The sequence below is a fragment of the Mus pahari genome, chromosome 1, assembly GCF_900095145.1.
Source record: "Mus pahari chromosome 1, PAHARI_EIJ_v1.1, whole genome shotgun sequence".
In the NCBI taxonomy this organism is placed as follows: domain Eukaryota; kingdom Metazoa; phylum Chordata; class Mammalia; order Rodentia; family Muridae; genus Mus; species Mus pahari.
In genome coordinates this window covers 110,581,299-110,595,833 of record NC_034590.1, presented here as the reverse complement: position 1 = coordinate 110,595,833, position 14,535 = coordinate 110,581,299, and the positions used below count along the sequence as shown (strand labels likewise).

At 44.2% G+C, this 14,535-nt stretch overlaps 1 protein-coding gene across 9 annotated transcripts in view; it reads right to left on the bottom strand.

Moving 5' to 3' along the window:
• Phrf1 (PHD and ring finger domains 1) overlaps positions 1-14,535 on the bottom strand; it is a 34,192-nt gene that overhangs the window by 16,520 nt on the left and 3,137 nt on the right. For 5 of the 9 annotated variants that reach the window (XM_029539096.1, XM_029539110.1, XM_021199100.2 and 2 more), the window contains exons 3-6: positions 13,484-13,606; positions 8,057-8,262; positions 4,894-4,977; positions 2,086-2,204 (exon numbers count right to left, since the gene is read on the bottom strand). In XM_029539096.1, the coding sequence (XP_029394956.1) occupies positions 2,086-2,204; positions 4,894-4,977; positions 8,057-8,262; positions 13,484-13,606 (532 nt within the window). Of the gene's footprint in view, positions 1-2,085; positions 2,205-4,893; positions 4,978-8,056; positions 8,263-11,545; positions 11,628-13,483; positions 13,607-14,535 lie in introns of those variants that run through there. The other 4 variants (XM_029539101.1, XM_029539116.1, XM_029539122.1 and 1 more) reach the window with 3 other exon arrangements.

Genomic DNA, 14,535 nt, shown 5'->3' with positions numbered 1-14,535 from the left:
AAAAAAAAAAAAAAAAAAGATACAGGTTTGCTTAGAAGTTGACACCCATAGTTCCTGCAATAGAGAACTGCTGCTACATGTTTGAAGCAAATCTGGCTTATAATTTAAGTCCCTATGTCAAAAAACAAAAACAAAAAACAAACAAAAAACAAAAACAAAAAACAAAAGCAAACAAAACAGAATTAACAGAGCTAGGGGGGGTGTACATTTGTAATCTCAGCACTCAGAAGCTGGGGCAGGAGGCTTGCTTGAGTCTAGTAGTTAGAAGCTAACACAGGCAACAGAGAGGATCCCCATCTCACAAACAAGCCAGCCAAGGTTGTAGATGCTTTTAATTCCAGCACCCACTCAGGAGGCAGGAGCAGGCAAACCTGATCTGCATAACCAATCCCAGGCCAGGCAGGACTACACAGTCAAACCCTGTCTCAAAATAAATCAATCCACAAATTAAGAGAGGAGGCCTTGGATGCTTGTAGGACTCGAAGGTAGAGACAATGTGGCAAAACATGGATTCAAACAAATTTTTGGAATGAGGGACCCCAAACCTACAGAGTATCAGCACCAAGGGCAGCTAGGTCCAAGTGTTGGAGCAAGGGCAGCAGCAGGCAGGTAGATCTGCCAAAGCCTGCAAGCCAAGCTGGTAATCACTGTACCAACTGAATTTCTACAGACATGAGGGCCCAGGTGACCCCTGTGCCTTGAGATGATGAAAGTCAGCTCCTGGGTACAAACTGTACACCAAATTCCAGCCAGTGGAGCTAGCACAAATGGCAATACAGAAGAACCCCAGTGACAGCAGAGTGAGGGCAAATGCAGAAAACTGCTCCAGCATGAACAGTAAAAAGTCTCTTGTACACACCTTGAAACTGCTATTTTCTGCCCTAGGAAACATTCCAGATTTACCAGCTTCTCCATCTGGAAAAAACTATTTCTGTAACTGGCCATAATTTTACAGCAGAAAAATCCTTCTCATCAATAGCCAAAGACCTAGCAAGAGGCTAGGGAGGCCAGTCCATCTTAAGAGACCAAACAGTGAGCAAAGAACACAAGCAGTGTCCCAGAAGACAGGGTCTCAAGCATAAAGTGACTTCAAGTATATCAAAAGGCAAAAGGAGAGAGAGCTAGAGATGGTTCACAGTTAAAACCACATCGCTCTTGCAGGGCACAAGGCTCCCACTTCTGGCAGCTTACACCCATCTGTAATTCCAGCTCCAGGGTGATCCAAAGCCTCTGGCTTCCACAAACACCTCTATTCACATGTACATACCCACATATAGACCACACACATAGAAAAAATAACAATAATGATAAAAAGATCCAGGCAGCCAAGATGATGCGGTCCCAAAAGCAACCCCTCAGCTGGCCTGCCCTCTCTCCTAAGGTGAGTCCACTCTCCTGCCTTTTTTCTTTGGCCTTTGAGTAGCATCAGGAAGTATGGACACAAGAGCTAGGAGAGGTATCAGTGTCACTGTCTATGACTCACAGGGCCCCACTCCACAATGAAACTATGAATAAAATATGAATTCTATACATTGACACTAGCCTAATAAATAACATTATTAGGCTTCATTTTCTCTATTGTCAAATGAGAGAATATGTCTAAAAAATGTGCAAATATGTTTTTGTAATGAGTTCAAAGTTTAATTCTTTACATTTTGATTCTTAAAAATATAACACCTAATAGAAAAATGTATGCATATTTAAAGGTCTTTTTAATCTTCTGGGAGAGTTTTATATGGTCATAGATAAGCCTAAATTGGATTGAGATCAAACAAAATTTTGTCAGGTATCAGGAAAATTAGTTGTGATAATTTAACATTAGTAGAAGTTAGACAAGACATCTTCTTGGGCTGCCCTTGATGGTATAGCACGTAAATGTTAAAGAAAGGATCAGGAGTTCAAGGGTATCCTTGGCTACTTAACAAATTTAAGGTTAGCCTGAGCTACATGAGACTCTGTCTCAAAATCAAACAAACAAAAACAAAGGTATAAACTAAGGTCTTTTTGTGGCAACTTGCTTCTTTGGTCCTGGCCATGACACACTTAACAGCCTGCAAGGGAGGTACAAGGCAACAGTACCCTTACCCAGCATCGCAGCCGTCACACAGAAGGAGCCGGTCCTCACGATCACTCCTGCCACACACCTCACAAAAGGTCGGGTCTTCCTCCTCAGCCTCACAAGCTCTGGTGTTTTCTACTGGAATCTGAAGACAGAAATACTGGTCACTGAACGTACCCGCAAAATCTGAGAGGTCAATTCATAGGACATGTATTTAATCGAAAGTAAACCTACTGACCTAAGATCTACTTGGGATGTGTGCTGGCTAAAATATCAACTGGGACATAAGTTAGCATCATTTTAGAAGAAGAAATCTCAGTTGAGAAAATATCCCTATCAGGCTGCCTATGGGTAAGTAGGGTGGCATGTTCTAGCCAGCTCATTGTGGATAGTGTCACCTTTGGGCTGATGGTCCTGTGATGCTAAAAGCAGGCTGAGAAAGCCACAGAAAGCAAGCCAATAAGCAGTACTCCTCTAGGACTTCTGCATCAGCTCCTCTCTCCAGGGCACTGCCCTGACTTCCTTTGATGCTGAACTGTGATTAGAAAAGTGTAAGCAAATAAACTCCTTTTGCTCCAAGTTACTTTTGGTTATGATTTTATCAGAACAAACAGAAACCCTAAGATAGGCTCTATGGACCCACCACCTGAATAAACAAATATATGATATGCTGACTCGTCTTATGTCAACTTGACACAAGCTAGAGTCATCTGAAAGACTGAGAAAATGACTCCATAAGATCCAACTGTAAGGCATTTCCTTAAGAGATTAATGGGGGAGGGCCCAGCCCTTTGTGGGTGGTATCATCTTTCTGCTGGTGGTCTTGGATTCTATAAGCAGACTGAAGGCTGGTCATGGTAGCACCTGTGTTTAGTCTCAGTACTCTGGAGGCAAGGCAGGCAGATCTCTGAGTTTGAAGCCCAGCCTGATCTACAAATCTTAGTTTCCAGACAGCCAGGACTGAGAAACCCTATCTCTAAAAAACAAAACAAAACCAAAACAAACAAACAAAAACAAAAACAAAGGAAGGAAGGAAGGAAGGAAGGAAGGAAGGGAGGGAGGGAGGGAGGGAGGCAGGCAGGCAGGTAGGTTGGCCGGCTGAGCAAGCCGTAAGGGCTCCTGCCTCCGGGTTCTACCCTGTTCCAGCTGCTGTCGTGACTTCCTTCAGTAATGAACAGCATATAAGTGTAAGCCAAATAAACCTTTTGCTCCCCAACTTGCTTTTTGGTCATAGTGTTTCCTTTCAGCAATAGAAACCCTAAGACATATGGCGACCTTTGTGTGATCTTCACTGAATGACAGGTAACTAGGGGAAAAGTAAAAGCAAGAACAGCACCAGGGGCCAGGAGGTGTGGGCGGGCTTTAATCCCAGCACTGGGGAGATAGACAGCTGGGTCTCTGGGAGTTTGAAGCCAGCCTGGTCTATAATCAGTTCAGAACAGCCAGGGCTACCCAGAGACCCTGTCTCTAAAAAAACCAACCAAATAAACAACAAACATGAGCCTGTGCAAGGAACACTTCATGGTACAGATTCACCAGTGCTGTGAATGCAGACATGGGTGGGGAGAGCACATGGTAACTTTAAAGCAGAAGCCACAACAGCTCTACAGAAAAAGCTCAAAAACACTTGTGCTATGGAGCTCAAGGGGCAGAGTGCTTGCCCAGCCACTGGTCCTAGGCTCAATCACCAGCAAAAGGAAGAAGGTGAAGACAAGATAACTGAAATTTCTTTTGTTGTTTTATTGGTGTTATTTATTTATCTATTTATTTAATTGTTTTGTTTTGTTTTGAGTTTTTCAAGACAGAGTTTTTCTGTGTGTAGCCTGTCCTGGAACTCTGTAGACTAGGCTGGATTTGACCTGCCTATGTCTCTGCCTCCCAAACGCTGGGATTAATGCTGTGTACCACCACCTTTAAGATCTCACTATGTTTTCTTGGTCATCCTCAAACTCGGAGAGATAAGCCCACCTCTACCTGCCAGTACTGAGATTAAAGGTGTACACAACTGCGGCAAGGCCAATCTTTTGATGCACAGTAAAAATCTGTCTCAAAAAACACAAGGGCTATGTGGGTAGCGGTCGCACTTTAACTCCTGCACCCTGGAAGCAGAGGCAGCTGAATCTATCTCTATGAGTTCAAGGCCAGCCTGGTCTATATAGTGAGACCCTCTCTCAAACAAGTTGCAGCCCTTGGTTGTGTAGCTTGCCTGGCATGCACAAGGCCTGTAATTTAATCCACTGAAAGGAAGAAAAAAAGAAAGAAGGTGGGAGGGAGGGACAAATAGGAAAGACAGAGGAAAAAAAGAAAGAAGGGAAGGAGTCAAAAAGGAAGGAAAGGATAGAAAGAGAACAGGGTTCAGGGAAGGGAGAAAGGGAGGGGACAATAAATAATAAGCAAAACCACCTTTCCTTCCAGCCCCAACGGTACTTTGCAAACTTCAGTTCACATGGCCCTCTGACCCACCCCACTGCAACCTCCCACATGCCAAGACTGCAGTTCATAAGGAGGCTGGCCGAGAGAAGCTCTATAGTAAGAAGGGGTGAGGAACAGAAACATCTCCATGACTCAATACAATATGTTCCAGAAAACATGGACAGTCGTAGCCCTAGGCTTTGCTCAGGGCGAAAAAGGATGCCCGAGTCACTCCTTTTATGCCCAATTAAACTAACAACCACTTTAGGAGAAAAGCAAGTCACCATTTAGCATCATGATCCTTCCTATAAGAATATAAGCAAGGTCTACAAAGTGAGTTCCAGGACAGCCAGAGCTACACAGAGAAACCCTGTCTCGGAAAAAAAAAATACAAGCAAGGAAAAGACAGCATCTACACTTACCTTCTTTAAGATTTTACCATTAAACTGGGCACGAATACAAATACATTTAAATACTGTTCGATCAACAGGACAGGAATTGGCATTCTGTAAGAAATAAAGATTGGATCAGAATCCGGCACATTTCCCTTCATTACTTATCAATTACTTATCACATTCACTTGTCTTCAAAATAAAGAATTTACTTAACAATCAACACTCTTAAGCTGAATGTGGTAGTACCTGCCCATTATCCCAGCATTTGGGAGGCTGAGACAGGAGGACTGTGAATTTGAGGTCGGCCTGATCTATTATTTTTCTTAGCCAGGCAGTGGTAGTACCCACAGTGCTTGAGAGGCATGTAGCAGGAGGCAGAGGCAAGTGCATCTCTTTGAGTTTGAGGCCAGCCAAGTCTACAGAGAGTTCCAGGACAGCCAGGGATACACAGAGAAACCCTGTCCTGAAAACCAAAAATAATGATTCCTTTTACACTGAAATCTGTATCGACAGCCTTGGTCTTGGCTAAGGTCCTATGCGAAGATGCTAGAACTGGGTGAGGAAAACTTGAAGTCATCATGCTACTGAGGGAGCAAGATCAACAAGCTGTATGTGCTCCCATACAGGTGTCCTGTTAGTGAGAAGGAAAAGGAGAGGAGGGAAAGGAAAGACCAACCGAGTAGATGGCATTTCAGCCTGTTTGCTGCTGTCCCAGATCTTCTCTGAGACCTCTGTGAACTGCTCGGGGGACCTTGAGCATCTCTAGTACCTTTTCAGCATTTCTTTTCAGTGTGTAGGCTAATTAGATGCATGCTACAAAGATTTTTTTTCCTTGTCTGTTCAGCTCAAGTTGCCTTTCCTGAAATATACTGTATACAATAAAACATACCCTCTTGCCGGGTGTGGTGGCACACACCTTTAATCCCAGCACTCGGGAGGCAGAGGCAGGCAGATTTCTGAGTTTGAGGCCAACCTGGTCTACAGAGTGAGTTCCAGGACAGCCGGGGCTATATAGAGAAACCCTGTCTCGGGAAAACAACAACAACAACAAGAACAAAAGAAAACAAAACAAAAAACAAAACAAAAAACCCATACCCTCTTTAGCTGTGTACTCCACTAAATTCTGATAAATGTATAAACTGAGGGCCACCCAGGTCTGCCACCTCTTTCATGTTCTGCCACTACAGTTATTTGAGAATCAAAGCACTATATTTTCCCTTGTTTGTCTGATTCAATATTAATTTCCTCTCTTTCCCTCTCTGTCTTTTTGGTGAAAGTGTTTGAGACAGGGCGTCAGTCTGTAGCCCAGACTGGCCTAGAACTTACTAGGCAAACAAAGCCAGCTTCAAATTCATGACAATCCTCCTAAATGCTAGGAATTACAGCTGTGTGTCACATGCCCAGAAATGTGAGTTTATTTATTTTTACTCTTATTTATTTCTGGGTGGCGGGGAAGGATATGTGTGCCATAGCCCATGTAAAAAGACCAGAAAACAATGTGCCTGACTCTCTTCTCTCCTCACACCACCATGCGGTTGGTCCTGGATGGAACAAGTCCTCAGGCTTAGCTTTTAAGTGCTTCCCCTGCTGACCAGCCCAACTGACTGACTCTGAGAGATAAGAGCAGAGGACAGCTTGTGGAAGGTAGAGCTCTCCTTTCATGTGGCTGCTAGGGAGCAAACTTAGGTTTGTAATGCTTGATGCAAGATCCTTTACTGCTGAGCCATCCCCATGACCCTAATTTTATTTTTTAATTTTTTATGACTTTTTTTTATTTTATGTACACTGGTGCTTTACCTACATATATATCTGTGTGACGGTGTCAGATCCCTGGAGCTGGAGTTATAGACAGTTGTGAGCAACCATGTGGGTACTGGGAACTGAACTCAGGTTCTCTGAAAGATCAGCCAGTGCTCTTAACTGCTGAGCTATCTCTCCAGTGCCCCTGATTGATTGTTATTCATTTATACATCTAACCATCCTTGGTTTTTTGAAGAGGTTTCGCTGTATATAGTTCTGGCTATCATGGAACTGGCTCTGTAGACTAAGCTGGCTCAAACTCAGAGATCCACCTGCCTCTGCCGCCCAAGTGTGTATTACCACTGTCCATCTCCCTGAGTCATTTTTTAAGTCTAGATTTTTTACCTCTGTTAACCCAGTATCTACCTACCTCATGAAATTCAACATCTGAACTGATCACTTATAAGATTTTTTTACTAATAAGCTCATTTTCGAAAGGTTTCCCTTACCAATAAAGATCATATATACAGTAAACAGAATGCCATGCTCTTCAACTAATTAACTGAGATAGTTCTAACTGTGTGGCCCTGGCTGTCCTGGAACTTGTTATATAGACTAGGCTGGCCTGGAACTCAGATTCACCAGTCTTTCCCTTCTAAATGTTGGCATTACAGGCATGTGTCTTCACATCCAACCTCTTTGTTTGTTTTGTTTTCTGAGACAGGGTTTCTCTGTGTAGCGCTGGCTGTCCTGGAACTCACTCTGTAGACCAGGCTGGCCTCGAACTCAGCAATAAGAATTCTTATTTTGACTTTTTTTTTTTTTTTTTTTTTTTTTAAAGAATGGGGATGGCTCAACAGATAAGAAAATTTGCTATGCAAGCACAAGGACCCAAGCACATATCTCAACATCCACATAAAAACCTGGGCAAGATTACACATGCATCTCTTAATGCTAATGCCATGAAGAATGAGAGAATTTCTGGGGTTTACTAGCTGCCTTTCTAGCTGCAGCTTCAGTAAAAGATCCTTACTCAAAGGAATAACGCAGAGAGCAACAGAGCAGGATACCTGACATCCTTTAGCCTCTACATGTAAAGATAGGCACACACCACATACCTGTACACACATAAGACTCTTTGCCAGTGGGTGAAGGCCCAGGCAATTCTCCTTCAAGTTCACTGCAAGGTAGGCAGCATGATAAAAGCTGTCTCTTCATGAAGTGCCATCAGAACCGAGTAAGCACACTTACCATCCCAATATCTACAGAGGCTGCTTTACACTTACTATGTGAGGTTGCCTAAGAGTTTGTGTCCTGACCCTCAGAAAAGCCAGTCATCCTTTTTCACCCAGACACATTCGTCCCCACAGTGCTGAGGACCCAGGCAGGACTGAAGAGAAGACAGCCTCGTCATAAGGGGTAGGAGTAACCCAGTGGAAAGCCAACTCACCCTGGACCATTCGATGATGCAATCCAGGCAGAAATAATGGGCACAGGTCTCTGGGGTGCCCACAGCCTGGTCTCTAAATGCATTGAGGCAAATGGGGCAGCTTTCTGCATCATCATCAGAATTGGGTGCACTGATAGCTTCAAGCTTCCCTTGAGTCTCTCCTGCTGCCGTTGCCATTTCTACTCCATCTTCTGAATCTTCAGAACCTTGGATAAATGAAAATATTATACTGTTAGTGAACACAGAGATGAGTGCATGCTCAAGGACTATCCTTAAGCAGAGCCAAGATATACTCAGAACACCAACCTCTAGCCAGAATCCCAGCTCCTCCTGAGACATGCCTCCCTACCTACCTGCAAGGGCACACTCACACAGTACCCACTCTGAGGAGCCAAGCTCCTCACCTGTAGGCTCTCTGTCCAGAGCTGCCCTGAGCTAAGGGGATAGAGATACTTGGCTAAGTGATTACACTAGCTCCTCACACCTGAGCCTCCGAGAAAAAGACCATCCAAGAAGTTAGGTGTTAAGAGCTACCACATGCTTCAGAGAAGATGGGGCTAATGACTAAAACACCAAGGGTTGGGTATTTAGCTCCATGATAGAGCACTTGCTTAGCAAGTGCAAAGCCCTAGGTTCAGTTTTCAGCTCTAGAGGAATGGAGGAAACACTTGACAAAATAGTGACTATGCCGGGCTGGTGAGATGGCTCAGTGGGTAAGAGCACCTGACTGCTCTTCCAAAGGTCCAGAGTTCAAATCCCAGCAACCACATGGTGGCTCATAACCATCCGTAACAAGATCTGACACCCTCTTCTGGAGTGTCTGAAGACAGCTACAGTGTACTTACATATAATAAATAAATAAATAAATCTTTTTTTAAAAAAAAATAATGACTATGCCTCTAAGAATGCCCCCTTGGGACAACAACCCTTGCATAGCTGCACAACTCTTTCAACCCAGTAACAACAAATATCTGCTATTAGATAAGACCTCCTTCTTGGGCATCTCTTCCTTCCTTGTGGAATACCGAGAAGATTCCTAACTGGATTAGTGACTATAAAAAAATCTAGTCAATTTCGGCATTATGAAGCAGAGGCCGGATCAGGAGGACAATATGAAGATGCATTTAGCAAATACTGCAGTTTGCAAACAAACTCCTATGAACTACTAAACATCTATCACAGGAACCAGAAAAGCAGATCCTCAAGGCCAGTCTGGTCTACCGGAGTGAGTTCCAGGACAGCCAGGGCTACACAGAGAAACCCTGTCTCCAAAAAACCAAAAGAAAAAACAAAAAGAAAAGAATAAGAAAAACAGAAAAGCAGGTCCTCACTGGGGCTCAGAAGTTGGTTCTTTGTAGGTGGGACTAACAAAGGTGCTAGGCTGCCCTTCTCCAGAGCCCTGCTACCAACCCAAAGTGGAACTAACCCTAGCTGATCAATCCTACCACATGAGCACTTTTTAAAAGATTTTTAAAAAGCAAACTAAACCAAAGAAACAAACATTTGTTTATTTTTTGGGCAGAACGAGGATAAGTTATAGAAACTGTTTCTCTCTTACCATGTGAATTTTAGGAATTGAGCTCAAGCTGCCAGGCTTGGTGGCAAACACGCTTATTTAGCAATCTTGCCAGCTCCTATTGTTCATTTTTGACACAAGGTCTCATGTAGCCCAAGCTGGCTATGTGGATAAAGATGGCCCTTAACTCCCCAATCCTTCTGCCTCTACACAGGTGAGGACTTCTGAAGCAGAGGCTGCTCTTGCTAGCATAGAAGGACACAAACAGCTAACACGGACTCTCAAAGGAGGGGATAACACAGTAGCTAGGAATGGTCTGTTAATCGGCTAGAAAATGGAGCTTCTTTCTTTCAGACCATGAGGAATCTGGCAGCAGGCAGAGAGGGCTTGGAAGAAGACTGAAGCTCAGAAGGGGAACATAGCCTGTGTAGCCCTGTGAGGACACCTGGTGACTCGGTTGAAGCTGGGTGGTAGGGCGCATGTCTTTGACCTGAGCACTGGAGAGGAAGAAGCAGGCTTATTTCTCTGAGTTCCAAGACAGTTTGGTCTACAAAGTTCAGAGTTCAGAGCTACACAGAGAAACCCTGTCTCAAAAAAACAAGAAACAAGGCAAAACAACAACAAAAAATAAAGAAAGAGACCCAGTTGATCCATAAAAACACACAAACAATATACTACTCCTAGCTCCTGAGTTGTGGTCATTTGCTATACCACAGAGAAAAATTGATGAAAGAAATAAAATTTTGAAAGATCATGACATCCATAGCGGAATGACAAATAACTTTAGCTTTCCCTGTGAGTAAAGGCTCATGGCAGCAGAATCAAAGCGAAGCCAGATGGATCTGCTTCTTCCCTGAAGGGAAGGACCTGGCCACCTTGTTTTGCCTGATTTCCACAGTGCATTCAGAGCAGTGCACTGGATGCTGAGAGTAGCCCCAACTGACTTGAAGGTAGAGAAAAAATGAGCACAAATAGCTCAGGACCTGAGCAGTTTCCCTCACTGGACTCTCATTTGGCTTGCCAAATAATGCCCTTAAAATATGCTGTGGCTGAAAGAACGGCTCTTGTATTTGAATATTGTTCCCCAGTTGGTGAAATTGTTTGGGAAGGATTAGGTCCTGTAGCCTCACTGGAAGATGTATGTCATAGGGAAAGAATTTTGAAGTTTCAAAAGACCATCACCCAGTATCTCTGCCGCATAGTTATATTTCCAGATGTGTGCTCTCAGCTACTACTCCAGTGACAGGCCTGCCTACTGCCCTGCTCCCCACCTTGATGGTCAAAGACTCCTCTCAACTGAAGCCTCAAATAAACTCTTACACAATCTGCCTTGTTCATCTTCCCCTATCCTTATTTGTTTGTTTGTTTGTTTAATGTATGTGGGTATACTGTTGTTCTCTTCAGACACACCAGAAGAGGGCATCAGACCCTATTACCGATGGTTGTGAGCCACCACCTGGTTGCTGGGAATTGAACTCAGGACCTCTGGAAAAGCTCTTAACTGCTGAGCCATCTCCAACACAATAAATAAATCTTTAAAAAAAAAGGGGGGGGGGAGAAAAGGAAAGGAAAGGAAAGGAAAGGAAAGGAAAGGAAAGGAAAGGAAAGGAAAGGAAAGGAAAGGAAAGGAAAGGAAAGGGAAAAGGAAATTTGCACTAGGAGCAGAATAGGGCTTATCCCAGTCCTTCACAAAGCTCACCTGAGGCTCTGAATCTCTACATCATCTCTTCCTCACTAATTCTCTGCTCCCCAGCCCAGCTCCCACAAGTATATGGCTAGCTCCTGTCCATTAGGCTGTGGCTTAGCTGTGTCTCTCTAAAAAGCTCCTTACTTCCAGCTGTTCAAGTCCACCCCTAACCCCAATGCCACAGACACACTCTGAGCATCTATCCCTGATTGCTGTACCTCAGCTGGTCTGCACCACTAGACAGCAAGCTCTGGAATACCAAGAACCCTGGCCGAATGGGTCTCACCTTCAGTCTGGCTCACAGTCAGTTTCTGGCCATTGCCATTCTCCAAACTTCAGGAAGGGATGCCGGAGCTACCCAATAGTGCCTGACCCCCAGGCCCAGCGTCAGCAACTGTTCAACTCTGGTGAGAATAGGACAAGCCTACCTCAATGCTGGACACAGGCAAAAGAGCCATGTCTGTGCCATTAATCCAGGACAGACTCATTCCCTAGTCCACACTCAGAATGAAAAGAAAAAAACCTGGCCAGGCATGGTGGTAACATTCTAGTAGTTTGGGAGGCTGAGGCAGAAAGACTGCCAGGAAAGTTTTTTTTTAAAGATTTATTTATTTAGTTAGTTAGTTAGTTAGTTAGTTAGTTAGTATGCAGCGTTCTGCCTGTATGTATGCCTACAAGTCAGAAGAGAGCACTAGATCTCATTACAGATGGTTATGAGCCACAATGTGGTTGTGGAAAATGAACTCAGGACCTCTGATAGAGCAGACAGTGCTCTCAAACTCTGAGCCACCTCTCCAGCCTAGATTGCCAGGAACGTGAGGTTTGACTATGGAGTGAATTCAAGGCTAATTAGCTTTGGAAAACTGGACAATCAGTATCCATACGAGGTTACTTAACTCACAGTCAGTTCTACTCCTCCATGATGAGTACTGTCCCACTTATAAGGGTTACCTCTCTAGAACACTCTCATTGACAGGCAAAGGCTATAATGAAATTTAGGAAAAAGTATGCTTTGAGCTTGCCACCAGAAGGAAACCTGAAGTTAATAGAAGCCTCAGTCCAACTGAGCACTTTGTTTGTATACTGGCTAATTTTAGGTCAATTTAACACAAGCTAGATTCATTTGGAAAGAGAGAACCTCAATTGAGAAAATGCCCCCACCAGACAGTTTCTTGGCTAAGCCTGTAAAACATTTTTTTTTTTTTTTTCGTTTTTCGAGACGGGGTTTCTCTGTATAACCCTGGCTGTCCTGGAACTCACTTTGTAGACCAGGCTGGCCTCGAACTCAGAAATCTACCTGCCTCTGCCTCCTGAGTGCTGGGATTAAAGGCATGCGCCACCACCGCCTGGCTCTGTAAAACATTTTCTTAACTGATGTTGTGGAAGGGCCCAGCTCACTGTTGACAGTGTCACCCTGGGATGGTTGTCCCAGGTGCTGTAAGAAAGTAGATTGAACAAATCTAAGGAGCAAGCCAGTAAGCAACATTCCTCCATGTCCCTCTTCCATGTCCTTTGAATCACTTCCTGCCTTGAGCTCCTGACCTTTCTACCTTAGATGAGGGACCACAAGTAGGAAGATGAAATAAACTCTTTCCTCCCCAAGTTGCTTGTGGTCATATTATATCACATCAACAGAAACCCTAAGATAGGAGAGAAAGTTAGCCATAGGTGGGTGGGGCCATGCCAACCACATAGAGCCCTCACAGACTGCCCATAGGCCAGGGTGGCCATGAAGGTTTTCCAGAGTATAAGTGTGTCATTCAAGCATTATTCTCTGTATGAGTTTCAAGTTACAAACTTTCTCTAGTGCACAGAAGCCAGGCCTTTTGAAATAATGCCACAGAATGAGCTTTTTGAATAAGCAAAGAAAGAGCTACAAGATAGGACTAATATCCTTTGTCCTAAGAGGTCCAGGCCACATGCCCCTAAGTGCCTACTAAGTTGTTTTGCACCTGGATGATGCTAGCAGTCGGTCCTCATAAAATGAACAGAGGCTACCAAGACCTCCGTGCTCATCCTCTCAGAGCTCCAGCCTCCCTACATTCTCCCATGGCTTATGTTGCTCAATGTTCTTAGACGTTTTCCCAGAAGAGATACCCACAGAATTCTATCACTAAACTTAACTTTAAAAACTAAAAGCTCCAGCAGAAGTCAGTTGTTGTTCCTGTGACAGGTAACACACTAAGAGATTCAAGGCAACTGGCTCAAATGCCTACAATCTTACCAGATCTATCCTCTGGGTCTTCCTCTTCAGACAGCCCCTCTGTTTCCTCCCCATCTGTGTCATCATCCTGCTCACTGCCTGTATCATCTTCAGAGACTCCACTTTGGCCATTGCTGCTTTCTTCTAGATCACAAGGTGAAAAGCACAGGCCCCAAAGGGCAGCGTCAAAGCAGGGAGCCAAACTGCTCTGGGAATATATAGGTATACTACCAGGCTACCATGGCGGGGGTGGAGGTGGAGGCTGGCTAGAGAGATATAAAATGGGGAACCACGAGTCATCTTACTCTGTATTTATGTTGCTAGCATTAAAAATAAGACAAAGTGGCTTGAAATACAGCTCAGCTAGTAGAATGTGCATGCCTAGCATGATCAAGCCCTGGGTTCATATCCCCAGCACCACACAACACTAGGTACAGAGGTGCACATCTGTAATCCCAGCATTTTGAGAGGTGGAGGCAAAAGGATCAGGTGCTCAAGATCATCCTCAGCTGCACAGCCAATTAAAAGGCCATTCTGGGATACATGAAACCCAGTCAAAAAACAAAAACAAATAAATAAAAACCACGTAATCCCTTCAGTCTGGCGGTTTAGTCAGGAGGACTACAGTTAGAACCCATCCTATTCTACAGTGAAAGACCCTGTTTCAAAAACTAGAGCCCAACAGTAGAGTCTTACTAAGCACGCACAAAGCTTTAGGTTCCATCCCCAATCCTTCCTCCAAACAGAAGGACATGTGGTTGGAGTCTTCGCTACCGGGCACTTTGGGAGGCGGAGTTGGGCTGATCACATGAGTCAAGAGGTTCAAGGTCAGTCTGAACCACACCATCTTGTTTGTTTGTGTTTGTTTGAGGCAGGGTTTCTCTGTGTAGCCCTGGCTGTCCTGGAACTCACTCTGTAGACCAGGCTAGCCTCAAATTCAGAAATCTGCCTGCCTCTGCCTCCCGAGTGCTGGGATTAAAAGCGTGCGCCACCAGGCCCAGCTTAGAACCACACCATCTTAAAAACAAGACAAAACAAAAAAAGCAAACAAAAAGACTGAATGTACTATACTT